The 23655-nt window shown below is 39.8% G+C and overlaps 1 protein-coding gene across 1 annotated transcript; it reads left to right on the forward strand.

Annotated features, from left to right (window-relative positions):
• The first annotated feature begins 18327 nt into the window (after positions 1 to 18327).
• Positions 18328 to 23184, forward strand: LOC104221278 (uncharacterized). Its single transcript, XM_070157433.1, has 3 exons — positions 18328 to 18887; positions 19080 to 20094; positions 23113 to 23184. The coding sequence occupies exons 1-3, from the start codon at positions 18328 to 18330 to the stop codon at positions 23182 to 23184; spliced, it is 1647 nt and encodes a 548-aa protein (XP_070013534.1).
• Positions 23185 to 23655: the final 471 nt, after the last annotated feature.

Here is a 23655-nt window from a genome sequence, read left to right on the forward strand (position 1 = left end):
CCTCATTTTCGTAAATAAGACTCCCCGTATGTGCTTTATCTGTCTTATAACTTGCGGGGATGGTTAGTTCGAGTTTGGAATAGTTCGGATAGAAATCGCAACAATTGATTTATTAGTTTGGCTTTAAGAGGCTAAGTTTGACTTTGGTCAATATTTTGAGTAAACGACTTCAGAACTAGGATTTGACTATTCCAATAGATTTGTATGATGATTTTGGACTTGAGCGTATGTTCGGATCGAGTTTTGGATGAACCGGGAGCGTTTCAGTGCTTAATGTTGATAGTTTCCATCTTGAAGGTTTTAAAGTTCTTTAAATTTGGTTTGGAGTAGTTTTTGATGTTATCGAGGTCCTTTTTGAATTCCAAGTCTGGGAATAGTTCCGTATGGTGATTTAAGACTGTCACGCAAAATTTGGAATCATTCCAAGTAACATAAATATGTTTTGGAGTGTTTGAAGTAAGTTGGAAGAATTCGAAGTTCATAAGTTGATTCTATTGGTTTTGGGTTGAGATTCTTAGTTTTAGTGTTGTTTTCCATATTACGAGGGTGCGAGCATGTCTGTTTTATGATTTCAAACTTGTGAGTATATTTGGACGGGGCCTCGCAGGCCCCGGATGCCATTCAGGCGATGCGTGGAGGTCGTTTAGCCTTGGGTGAATAGCTGAAGCACCCAATTTCTGGTGCAATCGCACTTGAGAAGGGTCAGCTGCAGGTGCGAGCCAGCAGCCGCAGAAGCAGCCCAGCAGGAGCAGCCCAGGAACCATAGATGCAGGTGAGGATATGTACCTGCGAACGTGCAAGTGCGATGGAGGAAACCGCAGAAGCGGCCAAAGCCACAGGTGCGTCATGCACGTCGCAGCAGGTGACCCGTAGAAGCGGGATACTGGTCTGCATGTGAGGAAGTAGGACAACTGGGCAAGGGCTGCATCTGCGATGATTTTTCGTAGAAGCGGCCGTCCCTCCACAGGTGCGAAAATCGCTAGAGGCAATTTTTTTTTAATTAATGCGGGACTTAGGCTATTTTGGCTCATTTTCTTTCATCTCTTGGGCGATTTTGGAGCTCTTGGAGGGGGCTTTTCACCTAGCATTTTGAGGTAAGTAATTTCTATATAATGTGATTTAAATACATAGATTATGGGTAGATTTTAACATGTAAAATTGTGAAAATTATAGGTTTAGATGAAAAACCTAGGTTTTGATAAAAATGGGATTTAACCACGAAAATGGATATGGAATTGAGTGAGATTTATATATTTGAGTTTGTGAGGTTATGGATAACAACTTTCTTCAAAAATTTATGAAATTTGGGCACAGGGATGAATTTTTGGAATCCTTCAATTGTGGCTGGGTAATCACTCTAATAGTTAGAATATGAACTTTTGAACATGTATTGATTATTTTATATAACATTTGACTAGTTTTGGATTATTCGAAACCGAGTTGAAGCGTTAGAACAAAATTGTGACCGGAAAGTGAGTTTGAGACGAGGTAAGTCTCTTGCCTAAACTTGTAAGAGGGAATTTACCCCATAGGTGATTTAATTTCATATTTTCTTACGTACGAGGTGGCGAGAGTCCATCCGTAGCTACTAAGTATGCTTATGTCAGGGTAGTTTTGGACCCAAATTATGAAATACTTATAATATTGTGCCCTACTTGTTAATTAAATTATCTAAATCATATTGGAACTTGATAAAGGAATTGTAAGACACCGTTAATGGAAAGTGTATTACATTGTGTATTAGCCTTGTAATAACGTTTAAGTCAAATGCTTATAAATTATTCTTGTAAATATCTAATTTTTTGCTCTTTATACTTCTCCTACATTATATTTGTTTAGGTTTATTATGTATATTTTTGTAGATTTTAGAATTAGATAAATAAATAGTGTGTTAAGGAGTTAGGGAATGAGTATTGTCCTTTTTAAGCCAAAATTGGCCCAAATATTGGACCAAAATTGGTGGCCCATAACCCCAGGACCCGGTCCATATGCTTTGGCCTGGAAGACGTCAAAATGATGTCGTTTTGATTAGTTTGCTAAGATTCAATCTCATCCATTCAATCCGACGGCTAGTATTACATCCCCACCCCAGGTATTTAAAGCCTTAAACCCCTAAATTTTGCCCTCATTTTCCCCTTATTTCTCTTCTCACCTCCCCATTTCTTCTTCCTCTCTACTCCCATTCCCCTCTCTACCAGCTCCAGCCGTCACTGCCCGTCGGAATTCACCACCGGTGGCGGCCAACCTCCAATCCACCCCAAAATTTCACCACTTCTTCCGCTCAACCTCTTCTCCATGAATCCGAACCCCAAATCCCTATAACCCTTCTCAATCTCCATAAATCTAAGCTTAACCGAAACCCTAGCCGCCGCTCACCCCCCAAACTCCGAAAATTTTATACCACCGGCCTCCTTTCACACTCATCTTCTCCATTACCCGCCGCAAAACCTTTCAAACTCCTCCAAAAATCGGTGAACTTTGGCCAACCACCATCGACCACCCCACTACCTGCCGCCTGCCACCACTGCCTCTCCATCTACATTTCTTTCACCCGAGAATCCTCTTTTCCTTCTGGCATAATGTTGGAATCCCTTTGTTTTAGCATTTTCCGAAGTGAAATGAGTGTTTCAGGGTTGGGCAGTTACAACTTCACATCTCTGGCGTCTTCTCGTGGCTCGAACAGTTCAAGTATGTTCGATTGGTATAAGCGTCATACGTTAATTCCTATTTTTTTTAAAATTTTTCTGTTTTGGTTTGTTGTTTGTTATTTAGGGTTTAGGTTTATTTAATTGGTTATCACTATCTACCTTAGTTTTTTATCAGATTGTTATTAACCAAGCTAATCTTTAGTGTTATCAAATCAGTGTTCATCTAGCAAGTTGTTTTGTCGATGTTATCTTTCGGCGACGATTCAATAATTTTTGTTTAACTTCTGCTTCATATAATAGGTTATAGTATTAGTCGCTTTATCTTAACTTGCGTAGGTTGAACTAATTTGATCTAGTTCATTTGAATCCTCATTCTACTTGCAATCTAATTGTGTTTGTTTTAGCAGTTCAATTGGTGAATGGTTAGTTTCTTTGTTTACTTGGTTTAGTTTGAATCAAATAGGGTGGTACTATTTTGCTTAAAGTTGAAAGTTAGAATGTGTTAATCATGAAATAAGTACATGTTAGCTTGCTTTTACTATTTAGGCATGCTGAAAAATACAACTGCTCTGCTTTGTGTCAGCATTTGGTGAAAAGTGGACTGCTTTGGCACACAAAAGTTAGTCCTTTTGGACAGATTTTTGGTGAACCAAAATCTGTTCAAAAAGACTTATTTTTCCTACTTAAAGAGGTCATTCTTCACACTAAAATACGCACCTTGAGAGTTGTTTGAATACACAAAAGTTGAGAGAAAAATTAGCAGCTAAAAATATATAATACTAAGCTGAAATTGTGAGGTTCGTGAAGGTTTCTTAGAGTGAAAACTCTTTCCAAAAGATAAAGTCTTTTAGAATTTGTTCTGGGCTTCTACTCTAAGATTTTCAGGCTGTTCAAACGTCCCTCTTGCTGCTGTTTCCTTGTTGTTCTGCTGCTGTTTCTGCTCGCTTTTCACTGTTGCATCATATTTCTGCTCTTCAGGTAACTTTTGAACCTTTGTAATGCAGATTTTCATAGCAATAAACCAAGATTTGAACCTGTTTTGACTGTTCGAATAGAGCTGAATTCATTTGGCCATTTGTTTATGTGTTTTAACGTAGTGTGCATGACGCAACCATGTGAATGTATAACTGTTAGTTTGAAATTTCTCCTTACATGTTAGCTGAAATACTACCTTGTAGTATTATTTAGTTCTTGGAAAGATAAGCTATCATAGACTTACCACTATGGATTGGATGTGAATATTTTTTTTCCTTGTTTCTTTTAAATTTTGGAGTTCCAATATACTGGTAGGTTGTTTGAGTCTTTGTTATCATTATATCCCTTTCATACTGATAAAGTCCCATTTGAATTATCAAGGTATTTTATTAAAGAAGATAATCGCTTCGCCTATTTCTTTCCATTGTGCCAGTTTAAGCAAAAAATAGCATTTAGAAGTTTCTATCAATCCACTTTATAATTGTTAAATGAAGAAAAAATGAGTTTTCTTTTTGTGAATCTTCCATGACTAGCATGTTATTAATTTAGAGTGTTTGTTAGTACTTGAATGAATTTTATCAAGGTAAATGTTTTGGATTTAATTTTGACATATGGACTGAGCAAATTTAGTTAAAGAAAATTAAGAGGCCACTGATTACTCGTGTTGAGTGAATTGGGCCAAGGGAATAGTGTGCACAAATGAAATTAGATTTAATAAAAAAGGGGGTCACGTTAGATCTTCAGTATACATGGGGGTTGGTCTTGAATTATAATATATTGGGCTGGTTTAATAAAAATGCATATTGACCCAATGCTAATAAATAAGTTAGTGACCCATATTTTCTTTCAATAAGCTGTTGGCCCATTTTCTTTATTCAACTGTTGGTGATTCCTCTGGTGGCTCATTTCCTCAAAACAAATAAAGTTGGTCCAAATTCATGTGCCGTATTTGTCTAAATAATAAATTCAAATAAGTTGTTTTATTTAACTAATTAAAATAATTTAATTGCTTTCTTAAATTAATTAATTTAAACGCTAGGCAATTAGTAGGCGCGCTTTAACTCACGGAATCGCTTGCGTAACGTGATGTTTAACATTCAATAAATTAATTCAATAATCTCATACCATACCCATTAGTTTAAGTTAATTTTTAATTTAGTTAATCCTCTGCTAAAATCGCAGATTCGCTTGCGTAGCGCGATAGTTGAATTTTAATCTTCAAGAGCCAATTTTCTCAAATGTAGTAATTTCTCAAAAGTACTATAAATAATTAATTGTCATGATTTCGCATTCGCTGGCGAAGCGCAATTATTATAAGTTAATTTTGTTATTCGATCACGCATTCGCTTGCGTAGCGTGGTTATGGAAACGTAATATTATCAAAAGCATTTTAATAATTCTAATAATCAAGAGATAAAAGCGGATAGGTAAAACATGAAAATCATATAAATCAAATTTTGTCCAAAATTATTTTAAGCCAAGTTTTAGGTCAATGAAGCGACCGTGCTAGAACCACGGGACTCGGGGAATGCCTTGCACCTTCTCCCCGGTCAACAGAATTTCTTACCTGAACTTTGTTTTCGCGGACCGATAAAAAATAGAGTCAAACCTTCCTTTGACTTGGGATTCAAATAAGTGGTGACTTGGAACACCGAAAAATCAATTCCAAGTGGCGACTCTATAAATAAAATAATCCCTACTTAAATTTGTTACTTCAATTGGAGAAACTCTTTAACCCACAATCCATAACAAATACTACTTATCTTTTTAGGGTAAAAAGGGGTGTGCCAGTTCTGGCGACTCTGCTATGGATTAATTAGAATTCGAGCTTGTACATGTTGAATTTTTATTTGGCTTTATTAATTATGTAAATATTATGATTTATTTGTGCCTAATGTGCTACCTGTTTGCTTTTTACCATTTTTGATATTGTTGAACTGTACATATAAACTATTTTCTCACGCACCCCTTCCGAGTCTTCTTGAAATTAAAAATTGAGCATTTGCTTGACATAGCCTACTTTCTTTGAGATAGCCGAGGTGCTTGTCACCCGGTGAAGGATTTTAGTCACACATTTTTAGACGGGGAGCACCACCAGTTAAGCCGGAAATCAATGCTACCGGTACACTCACCCTCCTCTGCCCGAGTTGTCCGCTCGAGTAAGCTAGTATAGATACCTTCTCCACCAGGATTTAAACCTAGAAGAACAAACCTCATGCCGGATATCCCTAGTAGGTTCGCTTTATTTGCATCACGTGCATTTGACTTAGCGAAATCGGCACAGGGGCCGGGTCCGTAAAAGATAGGTATCCTCCTTGAGACCATCATGTCCACTTATGTGCTACTTTATACATCATTTGGAAGGCTTACTTGCATTATCGACCGGCTTTAGAAAATTAGTGTAGCGGAATTATTAAAAAAAAAAGAGAAAAAGGAATCATTCTCCTAGTTTAGTGCAAATAAACCTTTGTTTTAAAAAAAAATTGTAGTGGTCTGGCATGAGGCGTAAATATTAATTTTCATAAAAATCAAAAGAGAAAAGTATCAGTTTCACCGAACTACGCTAGTTTGATTCTCACCGGATGTGAGATACGTAGGCAACATCCATCGTGTTCAGCCCACATTTTTCAAAAAAAAAAAAGAAGGAAAAGGAGCATAAAATTCTGCATGTGCATAAAATTTTCTAAAAAAAATGCTATTTTTGGTCATCATCCTTTTACTGTTTTGCCCTCGTATTCCGGCTGTTTCACCAAGACAGCCTTAAAATCTTCCTAGGAAGTGCCGAAGTGCCGTTTTTGTAAAATAGTTTTTATTTATTTATTTTGTCTATTTTTATCATTTTGCTCCCATATTTGGCTGTTTTTGCCGAGACATCCTTTATGCCTTCTGTGGAAGTATCAAAGGGCCGTTTTCATAATAATAGCCATTCTTCCTGCTTTTATCATCTCAACTTTTGTGTCCGGTAATTTTAATATATATATATATATATATATATATATTAATAATAATAATAATAAAAAATAAATGAGTCCTAAATTGACAACGAAAAAAAAGGGGGAAAAAAGAATGATGAGAAGTTGCATATACTTTAGTAAGTCCTGACCCTTTCAAAAATTCGGCTAAAACCCCCCCTCTCTAAACGCTCCAGCTTCTCTCTAGGAAAGCTGCTGTGAATAGTACTGCCATCACTATTCACGCCTCATAACTCGGACGTCCGGCAAGGTAACATCACAAGATTGGTATAAAAAGAAGCACCTTCTCTTTGCGAACAATCCCCAGTTGGTTTCATCCTTAAACTCATTTCCATCTGTTATAGATCTTCAAAAGAGTGCGACAGTTACTGTAGCAAAACGCCCAGATTTCAACTGGTCAGTTTCTTTTGAAGTTTGTTTTCACGATGTAGTGTTGTAAAATAGTGTAACGTCATAGTAGCTTCCATGGATGCCATCGTCTCTCCCCAGCTCCAAGCTGTGGGAGAGGCTATTCAAAACACCATTGAACACTTCCAAACCATAACCCAAAATTGTCATATGCATCGCAACTCATTTCAAATCAAGCTGCCGCAAAATTGTCAAAGGTCGAGCTGTACTGTAACGTTTAAGCATGGAGAACCAACTATACAATTTACCATGGATGAGGTTAATGAGTTCATAAAAGAAGAAGGACTACATCAAGCTGTTGTAATAAAGTTTTCATACGGAAAACCAGAGCTACAGGAATTTAGAAAAGTGTTCTCGTCGCAATTCGATGTTCAAGGTCATTGTAATATTGGACTGCTGGATTATCGACATTTGTTGATTAGATTTGATCTCTACAATGACTATGTTCAGTTCTTATCAAGATCAACTGGATATGTCAAGGCAAAAGGTGATGAATTCTTTTTCAGAACTTTTCCATGGACGTTAGGATTCAATCCAAAGGAGGAACCGTCCATGGCAGTTGTGTGGATATCGTTTCCAGGTCTGTCACCTAATTTTTTTGTGAAGAGATCGTTAATGTCAATTGCTTCAGCTGTGGGTAAATCTATTGCTGTAGACAAGGCAACATAAGAATGAACGTGACCTAGTACCGCAAGGTTGAAGGTTATACTTGATCTTTTGGACAAACATCCTAACAAGGTTAAGCTTCTTATTGTGGACAGAGTCTCGAGTAAAAATATCGTGCATTACCAAGAGGTGGTGTATGATAATCTTCCTAACTATTGCACATATTGCAAGCATTAAGGACATGATGCAAAAGTTTGTCGAGTGATGAAGGAACGAGTAGGAAAGGAGGAGATGGCAGAGGAAGTAGTAGTTGGTCGTAATATGCCTGTTGTGGAGGTGACAAATCTTGAGAAGTTGCAAGGGGATGCTAGGGATTATTTGAATGCTAAAAGAGTAGGCCAAAAGGTTGTAGAATCAATAGCAAAGGACACCATTAATGGGCAGCAACAGGTATTGATGAGGCAACCTAATGAAGTTCAAAATGATATGGCTAATGCAGAACATGATTGTGAAGGGGTTATATCAACTGTTACTGGTGTGATGGACAATTCAACAACACCACATGCTTCAGCTCCTATCGTGCCTCTAGAAGAGGTGTTAAATCTCGACAAGGGGCCAACTAAACCTTCCAAAGATGTTCCTGCCACTACTATTTTTGAAAGAATGCATCTAGCTACTGCTGGTGCAATGCAGGCTGATGCTGATCGAGCAAAAATAGTATGGTACCTGGTGGTCAAAATTTTATGGGGCAAGATAAGATAGGTGTAGGGGCATTAGGTTCTGCAACTACTACTGGTGCTAAGACAGATGGTGATCGAGATGCTTCTGGGGTGGCTAAAACTAATGCTGATCGAGCAACCAATGCCAAGAATAATGCAACAGATGTAGTAGTAGGGCATGTTGAGAAATCTGGAATTGAAGCAGTTGCTGTATGTTCAAAGTTGGAGGCTACTGTTGCATTGACTGCAACTGGTGATCGACATATGGTTGGGGCTCCTAAAACTACTGCTGCACTTGTTAATTTAGTTGAAAAACCAATAGGTGACGTGCAGAAACAAAATTATAGGGCTGGGCAACAGGAAACCACAGGAACTTATCAACATAATAATATGCAAGAGGAGTTTTTGAATCAAGCAAACATTGGTAATAATCAACTAAAGGTAGCATGGGAAGGACATATTGGTGTAGGTGCAAATTTGGAGTCTACTACTGCATTGAAAACAGTTGTTGACCGAGTTGGTGCACTTGTTGAACTAGTTGAGAAATCAGCAGCAACAGGTACAACTACTGTAGATGTATCTACTGCTGCTTTAGTTCCAGCTGAAGTTACTTCAAAACCTACTGATGCTGGACAAGATACAAAGGAAGCTGGGCAGCATATTATTAAGGATAACTGGACAATGGTTTCCAGCAAAAAAAGCACTCCAAACAGCAAAAAAATGATACAGATTGAGCAGATTTTGAGAAATTGTTCGAATCCTTTCAATGCTTTAGCCAACGTGAATGACTATCATGAGAAGATTTGGAACACAATATCCTTAAATGATGGTTCTTTTAACCAACAAATAGTCCCAATTTCAAGCAGTAACAAGGGAGGCAGAACCAACAACCAGTTAGCTAAGGTTTTCGAAGAGCGACAAAATGCTATAAATAGCAGCGTAGTAGAAGTGTCAAAGGGCGAGCATGTACCCAATTTCAGCACTCTTACGACTCTTTTTTCCAGTCCACAAGTGAAGAAAATTATCAAAGAATCACAGATTGAAATGATGATGTATGCCAATCCTATATTCAAACAACCATTGGTAACCTTGAACACATCATCGTATGACATTCCTTCTCAATCATGCGAGTCATTTGATGAACATGGGGGTGAATCTGGGCAACCCATACTGTCCACTAGCAATAACAAAGAAATAATACAAGCAAATGTGAGGGACATGGTTAGTAAATCAAAGCTTTGGGAAGAACAATGTGAGGAGGATGATGATGAAGAGAACTTTGCTGGGAATTCGAGTGAGGATGATGATCAAGATAGCGAAGAGGAAAGTGTGCTTTCAGTTGGCTCACCACCATTGCAAAAAACTGGCAGCTCTCCGATTTTAAGTTCCAGCAGCAAACTTAATGCAAAAGCTCCAGTTTTTATGCCTAAATCTGGGCAGAAACAGTTGAGAACAAGCACAACAGGTGTAGGTCGGATGAAAAATGCAGCACCAACTACATCGGGGCAGCAACAGAATAGTAGAAGCACACCAGCTTCCATTCTTGTCAAGGATCAATATGCAGCAACAACTTCAGCTTTTGGACAGCAACAACAAATTGCAAACTCACCACATGTTTTAACATCAAATGATAAACAAAAGCGTCATGATTTGGCACCAGCACTGTCACTTGCTGGACAGCAGCAACATAACGCAAACACTTCAAATACTTTAGTATTACCTTCAAACGATGGAAAGGAGCAGCAGCACTTAAATGCAACAAAGATCATGTTGGAGGACAGAAAACTACTGGACGCGATGGTAAGTTCCAAACCTGTAAACTCGCTAAACAATTCTGCTTTTAGCACTAGTCGTTTGGCTAAAGACAGGAAAGTGATACAAGGAGTAGAACATCAACAAAACAAGTTAATTTTGGCAACTACACAAGGCAGAAATGCCTTGATGACACATGATCTTCCTCAAGCTTTTCCAATGCCTGTCAATGTGGGAAGAGATATTTATGAAGACAGAGAGGAAGATGCAGTCTTGCAAGAATGTTGCGCATATGCAGCAAAACAAGGTGATTTATCACCAATGCACTGGACAAAGGAAAAAGAATCATACAAGAAAGAAAAGTTGGGATGGCAAGGTGAGGAGGAAGCAATTGTTAGGCGATTTCCAATGAGAGTTGCCAAACAAAAGTAGGCTGCCCCAACTACATCCACGAGGTCCAACCGTTCAAAAAAGAAATGATGTTTTTTAAATACATTTTGAAGTGGGTTGATGAAGACGACAAAGAGGTACAACTTGAAGAAGTTGCGAGCATGAACAAGAATTTAATTCCTACTACATTCTATTTTATCATTTTATAAGCATTATCATTTGTAATATCATCACAGAGTATTTTATAAACTCTGTGATGATCATTGAATATTTGGTACTTTCCAGTTCTTATTTTTTACATGCATGCTAGTAGGTGAGGCTTTTTATGCCTCAATAGGATTAGTAAGGTAAGGTTTAGCCCGGTTTGTGTTGCCTTGGTCCTATGCCTTTGGAACTGATCCACACGGCTATGAGATTATATGACCTTGTGAGACTTTGCCGGCAGCTACACCATGAATTCTCTACATAAGGCTGCCATCATAAGGCAATGTGAGGCGCAGAGGAGTGATTATATAGCCAAGGCATATAGGTAACAATATCAGTGCTATTGTCCCCCTTATTTGTACTTTTCCTAATTGTTGTATTTTTATTTTTTTTATTAATAAAAAAACTAGCCCTAGGTGCTTGCCTAGAGGATTTCCAAAAAAAAAAGTCCGGACCCTTTTTATCTTATTCTTAGGTTTATCATGAGTTCTCCACAAAGAAGCAGTCAGAAAAGAGTAAGGGACGAGACATCTCCTATGTTCTTGATCAGAGATAAGGCCCCGAGTAGTCCCTGTAATTGGTTGGCTAGTTTTGCTACATGGACATGGAATCAAGTATTTAAGCACCTCAAGTTCCTCACAAACATCATGAGAATTAAGCCTAACAGAGATTTAATCGAGGCTCTAGTGGGTTTTTGGGACCCTGTGAACAATGTCTTCAGGTTCAAAGATTGTGAAATGACGCCTACATTGGAAAAATTAGGTGGGTTCACCGGATTGGGGAGAGACCTTCGTGGGAAAAAGCTTATTGCTCCGAGAAAAGTTGGTGTGAACAACTTTTTGAAGAAGTTATGCCTCCGTCGAATTCCAATGGTTTGCTTAAATGAAGGTTGGGTTCTGTTGGAATATCTTTATGACAGATTTAGGGACAAGAAAAGGTTTGAGAACTTCTCGGGCACAGAATTCGTCAACCAGTTGAGTTACGATGCTTGGAGGGAGTTGAGAATCTTCGCGTTCATGATATCATTTCTAGGGATCATGGTCTTTCCAGAGCGTGGTGGACGCATCGAAATTCGATTGGTTGTGGTAGTCTCGTATATTCAAAGTAGCGAGGATCATACCATTCCTCCCATGATTTTGAGAGATATTTTTCGAGCTTTGACCCGTTGCCAAGAAGGTGAAGATTACTTTGAGAGATGCAATATCCTACTGCAGATGTGGTTCATAGAGCACCTTTATAATCATCCAATAGTAGTAAAATTCAATGATAATTGGCTGAACTACATTGGATGTCACCCAGACAGAGCTGCGACTTCTAATCTTCCAGAGGGGGTGAGGGCCTACCGGGCAGTACTCGGTTCATTGAGTGCTGATAGAATCACTTTGAACTATTATTGGTTCCCTTCTGCTAGGGTCATGCAAATGTCGACATATCGGCCGTTCTTTATACTCATGGGTTTTAGAGGTTTCCATCCCTACACACCCCTACGCGTCATGCGCCAGCTAGGGAGAGAGCAAAAGAGGCCCCCGATTGAGGACATGCATCCGTTTGTGTGGGAATTCAAGGGAGAGGAACCTCCAAGGGAGTCATATTCACAAAAGGTTTGGTTTGGTGGTCGATTTTCTGATTTGGACGAGATGGTAGCTGATCATGAACGGGGGTGGGTGGGGGTGGGGGTGGGGGTGGGGGTGGGGGGAGGTAAGCCTTGCATACCTTGAGTGGTTTCATAACCAGGCTATCCCCGAGCAAAGGCTAGAAAGATCCATATGACATGTAGTTGATTGGGAGGAGGAAATCGAGGCCAGAGTTAGAGAATCCAGAAGGGAAGTGGAACAAGAGTTCCAATCTCGTATTGACATTTTACAAGAAGATAAGGGCATTCTGGATACATCCATGGACATACAACAGGCTGATTTTGAGTGGGAAAAGGCTTAGTGGGCACAAGAGAGGCGAGCACTCAAAGCTCAAATTAGGCAAAAAAAAGTGATCACTACCGCTCAACAACAAGAAGAAAGAGAAGCCCAGTTCAAGGTGGTCCGTGATCATGAGCGTAGAGGTTTTGCTCCATTAATCCAAGGCTGAAGGAGCAGATAGGGAGATTTGAGTCAAGCAAGGAGAGCCAGATTGTGGAGTTTGAAGTAGAAAGACATCACTACCAAAGTATGATCAATCGGTTGGAGGGGGAGTTACTAGAAAATCGGCGCCAGAAAGATATGGCCTTAGACCGCGAGCGTGATGCGCTGGATCTAGCTGAGACCTGTGGTTAGCAAAATCAAGAGTTGCATGTGGCATAGGAATACATTAAGGGAAAGATTCTCGAGGTAGCCACATATACCTTAAGAGCATGCAGGAGTTGCCAGGGAATGACGCCCAAGCGGTTTGCAGAAGTATTATTGAACGTTGCTCGTCATATATCTGTAGACTTAGAGAGGATATACCGCAATGTTGGGGGTCAGCTGTAAGAACAAGCACCTTGATTACAGTGATACTGGTGGATTCTACTGCAGAGATCAAAGTCTTCTTTTAGTTATCAATCCCTTTTCATTAATATTTTGTTGTTTTTGAGTCTGTAAGAGTCTTTTGGTATTTTGAGTCATGTTATTTTGCCTTTTATCCTAAAATGTTTGTTTGAGTTAGGTTTAGTCTTGTTTATCTTTATGTAATTCTTGCCTTTTGAGTCTTGTATAAAAAAATATATATATTGAAAATCAATGAAAATGATTTTGTTTAGAAAAATGAACCAAAAGATGTTTGTTTTGTAAATAAAAAAAATGGCCATGAACTACGTAATGATCTGATTCATGCAGCGATATGATATGTAGGCAACCCACAAAAGGTTCGATCAAATATTTGTTAATAACTCTAAAGTAAGGGATCAAAATAAAAGTGAAAGAAAAAAACAGAAAAAGAGAGAGAAAGAAATAACAGTGTCAGTAAGCAACAAACTGATAAGCTGGAATGAAACATGAAACCTTCCAAAAGCATGTTAGAGATGGTGATATTTTAGGAGCATAACATATCTACGTGTGATTCCTATTTGTAAAATACTTAACCCTAACACATTTGTTTCCACTTATATAGTAAGCTTAAGGTGGTTAGTTTGTGGTGAAGCTGACAACACATCATTACTTCACAAGATCTAAGGGAGCGGTAGTAATGGATAACAGTGATGAAATCGAGTTGGTCAGTGACAATTCGCAAGGTCAGTCAGTTGATCAAGAGTCGGAGGAAATAAGAAAATTGAGACAATAACTGTCAGATGTATATCAAGCTTGGGTTGCCGATCGACCTCCACCCCAGGGTCCCTCAGAGTGAACTTTTACTATACCCCAGGCTACTCAACCACCGCTCCATGTAACGAGTGATCCCATTCTACCACCAGGGTATATACCAAACTATAGCCTCCATGTTGCCCCCAGTACATCTAATATGCGACCTCCAGTTACACCGGTCAAGAACACCCCTCTCATCGTGTCTAGCACACCAGTATATACAATCTCGCCACCACCTCCTGTGATAAGTCCAAACAATGAGCCACCATCTCATGCTTATGATGGCCAATACTATTCTCCAAAAACGGCTTTCAAGGTCTCGACTCCATACAATCAGACTCTTCAGTACGAGTCATTAGTGGAAAATGAAAAGCCTGCCATGACGGTTGAACCAGATGAGATGGCCAGGAAAGTGAAAAGTCTTGAACAAAATATAAAGAACATACAGGGACCAGGAGGTCATAGAAGTGTTTCATTCAGTGATCTATGCATGTTCCCTCACATCCATTTGCCACGAGGGTTCAAGACCCCAAAATTTGAGAAATATGATGGACATGGCGACCCTATCGCCCACTTGAAAAGGTACTGCAACTAGTTGAGGGGTACAGAAGGACAGGAAGAGTTGCTGATGGCTTACTTTGGGGAAAGCCTTGTGGGGGTAGCTTCCGAATGGTTCATTGACCAAGACATCTCTCACTGGCATATTTGGGATGACATGGCCCAGGCATTCGTCAAACAATTTCAGTACAACATTGATATTGCGCCGAATCGTAATTCCTTGTCCAATATAAAGAAAAAGTCGACCGAAAGTTTTAGGGAGTATGACATCAAGTGGAGGGAGAAAGCGGCTAGAGTTAAGCCACCCATGGATAACCACGAGTTGATCATTGTTTTTCTGGAGGCTCAAGAGCCTGACTACTTTCAGAACATGATGTCCGCGATGGGTAGACCTTTTGCAGAAGCAATCAAAATAGGGGAGATTGTCTAAAATGGCCTCAAGACTGGAAGAATTGTAAGTCAAGTTGCTCTCAATGCCACCACCCAAGCTATCCAAAATGGGTCGGGAGGTTTGACAAATAGAAAGAAGAGAGATGAAGGGTCCATGATGGCTTCGGGATCTAGGGAAGTTCAAAGAGGGGCATCATACCCTTATGTGCAAGTTTAGCACGGGCAATCCAGCTACCCTCAATATTATTATCCCCCACCAATTCCTCAATACTTTGTGGGCCCACCACTATATACTATGTTCAATGCTCAATCATATGCTCGACCTCTCAATCAGCAGGTACGAGCACCAGCTCCAAGGGCCCCCGACCTCAGCAGCAAAATTTTTGGGCACCCTACAATGCTCGTCCCAGGCAGGATTATGGTCGAGAGCAGAGGCTGGCAGAAAAATTCACTCCATTGGTTGAATCATACTCTAGTCTATTCCAAAAGCTGAAACAAATGAGTATGATTGGAGCCATCGCTCCCCACCATATGCATCCTGATTCAAAATGGATTTTAAGCAAATGCTAGATGTGAATATCATTCAGGTGCCCCGGGGCATTGCACCGATGACTGTTGGACTTTGAAAAGAGCCATAGAAAGACTCATTTTTGAAAAATTGATTGTAGTGACGAATGGCGAGGACACTCCTAATATGACAAAAAACCCGTTGCTATCCTACAATGATGTTCATTTTGTGGGAATGATTGACCGAGATCAAGAATACAAGCCAGTCGGACAAGCAGAAATGATAGTAGGGGCAATTCAAGAAGGAACAAGTCTGGAAGTAAGTCCTAGCCGAGATGTGCCATTGATTGTGAAAAGCGCCCCGAGCTTAGAAAAGGTAACTTTGTTTGTGCCCAAGGTCTCGAGGTTGGAGGTTCGCTCCAATGTTCCAAGCCCAAAGTTGTATGTCCTTGGAGGCCACCCCATCACAAGGCAGAATCAAGATCAACCTCATAATGACAATTGGGTTGGTTGACTTTGAGGTTGTCTTCCAAGTAGTGGACATGGCCACTTCTTATAACTTTCTTCTTGGAAGGCCATGGATCCATACGGACCGAGCTTTGCCATCCACCTTGCATCAGATGCTCAAATTCGAACATGACAGGCAAGAAATTATTGTTCACGGGGAAGACGAGTCTTCCATTTATAAAGACCCGTTAATCCCCTGTATTGAGGCCAATGAAGGATGTGAGTCCATTGTCTATCAGGCTTTTGAAGTGGTTGCTATGGACCATGTTGAGGAAGGAAAGACCATTCTGTATCCGCGTCTTTCTGCCGCATCTGTAATGGTGGCTGCAGTTATGTTGAGACAAGGTTATGAGCCATGAAAAGGCTTGGGAGCATCATTGCAAGGAATTTCGGAGCCTATTTCTCCGTACAGTAACTAGGGTACTTTTGGCTTAGGCTTCAGGCCAACACAAGCAGACGAGAACAAAGCCAAGCACCACAAAAAATATGGATGGGTCTTGCAACAACCTATCCCTCATTTTTTTTACACTTTTGTCAAGCCACGAATCCAAGAGGATCAAAATTCCTCGGCGCATGCAAACATTGATGAAATTTGCCATGGCCTTAGCCAGATGTTTTGTGAAGTAAATATGATCCAGGATGGTGAAGGCACTAGTCATGCCGATATGCAACTAATTGGCCCTGACACCAGGCTCAACAACTAGGAAACAACTCCTCTCCCCACAAGGAAGGAGTCTTGGTAGTTTGCTTTTGCAACTTCTTTTTGTATTTTGGGTTACTTTCAGGGTTTTAATCCAAACATCTCAGTATGATTGTTTTGTTTTGATGTTAACCCTTCTATCCTTTCGAATTCAATGAAATGCAGTTTAGTTTCCTATTAAGTTTTGTATCTTTATCTTTTGAAAAGTTCCTAATTCCTGTCATTTTATTTCCATTTCAGTTTTATTAATTAATAACATGACATGCATGCGAAATTCACGCCCAGATAGCTGTCTAATGTCGAAATAATGCATCAAGAGGTTGAATATGATGAAGATGAGGTTGTTGAGGAAATAAAAAAAGAGTTGGAACAATTTGATAATAAGCCTAAGCCCAACCTCAATGAGACTGAGCCGATTAATATCGGAAGTCATGAGGAAGTTAGGGAAACAAAGATAAGCATTCACACTGAACAAAAAACCAGAAATGCCTTGATTTCAACTTTTATTTGAATATAGAGATGTGTTTGCTTGGTCTTACGATGATATACCGGGTTTAAGTGTTGATCTATTGGTTCATAAGCTTTCTACGTATCTTGATTTTTCACCAGTCCAACAAAAGCAACGAAAATTTAAAACAGACATGAATGACAAAATTAAAGAGGAAATAATGAAGCAACTAAGCTCCAATGTGGTCAGAGCTGTCTGATACACCACCTGGGTGGCAACTGTTGTGCCAGTGCCGAAGAAGGATGGAAAAACCAGAGTCTGTGTTGACTATAGGGACCTACACAAAGTAAGTCTGAAGGATAATTTTCCTTTGCCAAACATCCACATTCTTGTAGATAATTGCGTAAAGCATGAGATATAATCGTTCGTGGATTGCTACATTGGATACCACCAAATTCTAATGGATGAGGATAATGCAGAAAAGACCGCTTTCACCACTCCATGAGGTACTTATTGTTGCAGGGTCATGTCATTCGGTTTAAAGAATGCAGGGGAAACTTACATGAGGGCCATGACCACCATTTTTAACGACATGATGCACAAAGAGATTGAAGTATATGTCGATGATGTCATCATAAAATCAAAGACACAGGTTGATCACGTGTGCAATTTGAAAAAGTTCTTCGAACAGCTTCGAAAGCATGGCCTTAAGCTTAATCCAGCCAAGTGTGCATTTGGGGTTCCACCTGGGAAATTCCTCAGTTTTATAGTCAATCGGAGAGGCATTGAACTGGATCCATCTAATATAAAGTCCATTCGAGATCTGCCACCCCCGAAGAACAAAAAGGAAGTCATGAGTTTTCTTGGGAGGTTGAAATACATCAGTAGGTTCATTGCTTAGCTCACAACCACGTGCGAGCCCATATTTAAGTTGCTGAAAAAGGATGCCGCTATCAAGTGGATAGGCAATTGCCAAAAAGCTTTTGACAGGATCAAAGATTATCTGTCAAAACCCCCCGTACTGGTCCCACATGAAACTGGTAGGACTTTATTTTTATATCTATCGATGATGGATAATTCCTTTAGATGCGTTCTGGGGCAACATAATGCAACAGGCAAAAAGGAACATGCAATCTATTATTTAAGCAAGAAGTTCACCAATTATGAGGTTAATTACACCCTTTTAGGAAAGGACATGATGTGCCTTGACTTGGGTCACTCAGAAGCTAAGACATTATCTTTTAGCCTACACTACTTACCTCATATCCAGAATGGATCCTTTGAAGTACATTTTCCAAAAGCCAATGCCTACTGGCAGACTCGCAAAATGGCAAATCCTACTCACAGAGTTCGATATCGTCTATGTCACTTGCACCACGATGAAAGCACAGGCTTTGATAGATCATTTGGTAGAGAATCTAGTGGATGATGAGTACATGCCACTTAGCACATACTTCCCAAACGAAGAGGTCAACTCAATAGATGAAGTAGTTCTAGACGATAACCTTGTATGGAAAATATATTTTGATGGGGCTGTCAATATCAAAGGAGTTGGGATTAGGGCAATCCTCATCTCACCTATTGGACATCATTACCCTGCAACGACCCGACTTCGATTCTTCTGTACCAATAATACGATAGAATACGAAGCTTGTATCATGGGTTTGAAAATGGCCATCGATCTGGATGTGCATGAACTATTGGTTATGGGAGATTCCGACTTGCTTATCTGGCAAGCCCAAGGCGAATGGGAGACTCTAGACATCAAGCTTATTCCGTACAGACAATGTGTGCAAGAATTGAGCAAAAGATTCAAATCCATCAAGTTCAGGTACATTCCCAAGTTTCACAACGAGCTAGCCGATGTCTTGGCTACTTTAGCCTCGATCCCTTATCTAGGCAACACTCATATTGTTCCACTAGAAATCTAAGTTCGGAATCAACACGGTTACTACAATACAATTAAGACAGAACTAGATGGTGAACCATGGTATCATGACATAAAATGATTTCTGAAAATAAGAGAATATCCAGAGCATGCCAAAGCGGATAAAAAAAGAACTATAAGGCGGCTTGCCGGTGGTTTCTTCCTGAATGAGGAAATTTTATACAAGAGGACCCCAGATTCAAACTTGTTGAGATGCATAGATGCCACGGAAGTGGAGCGGATCATGAGTGAAGTGCATTCGGGGGTATGTGGACCTTACATGAATGGATATGTTTTAGTGAAGAAGATTCTGCGGGCAGGGTATTATTGGCTTACTATGGAGCGAGATTGCTTCAGTTTTGTTCGCAAGTGTCACCAATGCTATGGTGATCTAATTCACTCGTCTCCTTTGAAGTTGCATCCCATGTCCTCTCCTTGGCCTTTCGTTGCTTGGGGAATGGATGTTATCGAGCCAATCGAGCAAAAGGCTTCAAATGGGCATAGATTTATTTTGGTTGCAATTGATTACTTTACCAAGTGGGTAGAAGCCGTCACTTTCAAAGCAGTCACCAAGAAAGTAGTGGTAGACTTTGTTCATTCCAACATCATCTGTCATTTTGGTATCCCAATGACCATTATCACTGACAATGCAGCCAATCTAAATAGTCATTTGATGAAGGAGGTATGCGAACAATTTAAAATTGTGCATCACCATTCTACCCCTTACCGGCCAAAAGCCAATGGAGTTGTTGAAGCGGCGAATAAGAACATTAAGAAGATTCTTAGGAAGATGATCCAAGGTTCCAGGAAATGGCATAAAAAGTTGCCTTTTGCTCTTTTGGGATACTGCACGACTGTTCGCACATCTGTTGGTGCAACTCCTTATCTGCTTGTATATGGAACTGAAACTGTAATACCAGCAGAAGTCGAAATTCCCTCTCTCCGAATCATTGTGGAATCGAAGATTGAAGACAATGAGTGGGTCAAGACCCGATTAGAACAGCTAATGTTGATTAATGAAAAACGGCTAGAAGCAGTGTGGTTTGTCCAATTATACCAGCAAAGAATGGCACGCGCTTACAACAAGAAAGTGCGTCCAAGGCACTTCGAGGTAGGCCAACTCGTTCTAAAACTCATTCTTCCACACCAAGCAAAAGCTAAAGGAAAGTTCGCCCCAAACTGGTAAGAATCCTACATCATGAAGAAAATGTTACCAAAAGGGGCCTTGCACTTGGTAGATGAAGAAGGACGAGTACCAGACATGACTATTAATGCAGATGCAGTCAAAAGATATTATATTTGATATATGGCCACTGTAGAACTTTCACACATTTATTTTCTCAGATCGAGATGACGAAGGCTATCATTTGCTCGCTATTCCAAATAGGTGTCACTATTTTGTTAACTCTTTTGAGGCGTATTTGTCTTCTTTGTTTTGCACCTTTTGGAACCTGTGTACTTGTTAAAAAAAAGAAAAAAAAAAGAAAAATAGTCAAACAACAGATTTTTTGAGTCATTGAACTACATCCGACCTGATTTCAAAAGGATATGTAGGCAGCCTTACCCTAGGTTTGGTTCCATCAGAACAAAAATTCCATCTTCCCAATACTCCAAAACTGGGGCAGAAGTTTGTTTTATTTTACAATTTTTCTGTAAAAACGATTCCAAAAGTTGTAATTCAATTCAAGGTTCATTTTGCCTTTTTACCTTTCAAGAACTTCTGATCGATGTTTTTTGAGAATGTTTGAAGTCTTCATGCCAAGGACATTGGGCAACCTCCCTCATGCAGTATCTTAGTCAAAAAAAAATGAGAGAGTCTTATCAGTGAAAACCCGTACGGGCACTATAAGGTGACAGTGAGCAGAGAAATGAGAGAGTCTTATTGGTGAAAACCCAGATGGGCACAATAAGGTGACATTTATTAGAGAAATGAGAGAGGTTAGTTAGCGAAAACCTGCAAAGGGCGCTACTAGCCGAATGAGGGTCTTCGATTCTCCGGCATGAGCACAACCAAGACAATTTCAAGATGAATATTTGCGGCGGATTTTGAGAATTAGACAGCTTAGACGGATCAGGCGTCCAGTCTAAAATGCATGTCATGATTCATTAAAGTCGGCACATACCTCTAGATAAGTCTCTCTATTCCTTTCCACAAAAGAGACACCTTTTGTTTAAAGCACAGTTCTTTTTCGCTTCCAATTATTATTCTGTTTTTACCCATAATTTTTCTTTGAGTCCCTTTCGGTCTAATCCTGCATCAAAATCGAAGCAAAGAAAGGGCTGCAAAACTGGCTACAATTTTCCCGTAATGTCGAGCACAATTTGGTGCATATATGGCATTGACGAAGGCACGAATTCATCTGTGATCTCATTTGATAAGGGGAACAAAGTGTCTCAAAGAAACTAAAAAGGTCACCTAAGCAAGACCTGCTTCATGAGAAAAGTTGATAAGCACTACGGACACAAACTGATACTGGGTACAAGACAATTGAGTTTGATTTTAAAGAAAAATTGCCTTGCCTTAAAGACCAGGGTAGTGGTGCCATGGACATCTGGGTATGAAATGGTTGGGGGCAACATTGGAAAGCCAAGGTCTCCAAAAAATGATACAAAGTAGCAAAGCATCTCGGTACTACGCTGAAAGAATTGGTTCTTCGACAGCAGTGGCCGTGAATCAAACTACTCAAGGCATCAACGCATCAAGGCCACAAACCAACCACCACTTTAAAAACTCACCAATTTTTCTTTGTTTGAAATAGGAACAAAGCAATGTAGAATGTCTATTCTAAAAGAACGAATGTCACCAAACGTAAGCTCATTAAAATCTCCATTTTCTTTTATTTTCAGCATGTATCACTATTGTTCACACCTCAATTTTTGTAGATTAACTCAGGTAGAGCCATTTCACCTAGGGGGATCCAGCTCATATTTTCGGGTAGAAGTACTTTTCGCTCAGGGTGTTTTACGCAGCTTAACTCAGGTAGAATCCTTTCACCTAGGGGGATCCAACTCATATTCCGGGTAGAAGTACTCTTTGCTCCGGGTATTTTACGCAGATTAACTCAGGTAGAATCCTTTCGCCTAGGGGGATCCAGCTCATATTTCTGGGTAGAAGTACTCTTTGCGCAGGGTGTTTTACACAACTTAACTCATGTTGAATCCTTTCGCCTAGGGGGATCCAGCTCATATTTCCGGGTAGAAGTACTCTTCGCTCAGGGTGTTTTACGTAGCGTAACTCAGGTAGAACCATTTCGCCTAGGGGGATCCAGCTCATAGTTCCGGGTAGAAGTAATCTTCGCTCAGGGTATTTTACACGGCTTAACTCAGGTAGAACCATTTCGCATATGGGGATCCAACTCATAGTTCCGGGAGAAGTAATCTTCGCTAAAGGTGTTTTACGTAGCTTAACTTAGGTAGAATCCTTTTGCCTAGGGGGATCCAGCTCATAGTTTCGGGTAGAAGTACTCTCCGCTCAGGGTGTTTTACGTAGCTTAACTTAGGTAGAATCCTTTCGCCTAGGGGGATCTAGCTCATAGTTCTGGGTAGAATTACTCTTCACTCAGGGTATTTTATGTAGCTTAACTCAGGAAGAATCTTTTCGCCTAGGGGGATCCAGCTCATATTGTCGGGTAGAAGTACTCTTCGTTCAGGTTGTTTTACGTAGCTTAACTTAGGTAGACCCTTTTCGTCTAGAGGAATCCAACTCATAGTTCCGAGTAGAAGTACTCTTCGCTCAGGGTGTTTTATGTATCTTAACTCAGGTAGAACCGTTTTGCCTAGGGGGTTCCAACTCATAGTTCCGGGTAGAAGTAATCTTCGCTCAGGTTGTTTAATATAGTTTAACTCAAGTAGAACCTTTTTCACCTAGAGGGATTCAACAATTTATCAATAATACATGGTGCTAATGCCTGATTCCATTTCCTTTCAGTATTACAGGGTACCGATCCCTGGTTACACAATCATTCGTTGCCAAATTCTATCTCTTTTAGCTAGTTTATTCTACTATTTCTGTTTGCCTTTCAATAAATTAGATAGTTTATAGCTTTCGCTGATAACTCACAAAATTTTCCTAGTCCAAACTGGGGCAGACAATTTTTGTTCGTTTTGTTCGTCTTTGATGGCTTTGCAGGCCTCGCCACAGAGCACAGGTTATGACTATCGAAACTTGCAGTTTCAGTTATCATCAGAAGGACGATCATAGGATAGTTTGGAGTTAACTTTGATAACGTGTCAGCAACCCATCTTCTCAAGATTCATCTTCTCAAATTCTGATCCAGAAAGCAAGCAATCGAGATTGAGTCATAATCTTTTCTTCAAAGAGAATCAAGATCCAATCTAAGGTCAACACAAACGAGCAGGTCAAGAATCAAGATTTGGCTCCTGAAGACACATATCGATAGGAATTTTGTACTCTTAGTTTGCAGACATATGTAGTTCTATCCTCTTTTTATTTTGATGTAAGAAGCGAATAACAATAACAGTAAGAGTAACAACAACATCAACAACAACAACAGTCTTAACTCCAGTGTCTGGTAGTCCCAACTACCAAAATTTTCAGAACTACACTAACTTGATTCCTTTATAGCCAGGGATATGTAGGCAACCTCGAAAGTAAGGTTCAGTCATCTTTTATAGAAATGCTTTCATTGGAGTGATACATGAGCAAAAATTA

This window comes from Nicotiana sylvestris, chromosome 9 (assembly GCF_000393655.2).
Source record: "Nicotiana sylvestris chromosome 9, ASM39365v2, whole genome shotgun sequence".
Classification (NCBI taxonomy): domain Eukaryota; kingdom Viridiplantae; phylum Streptophyta; class Magnoliopsida; order Solanales; family Solanaceae; genus Nicotiana; species Nicotiana sylvestris.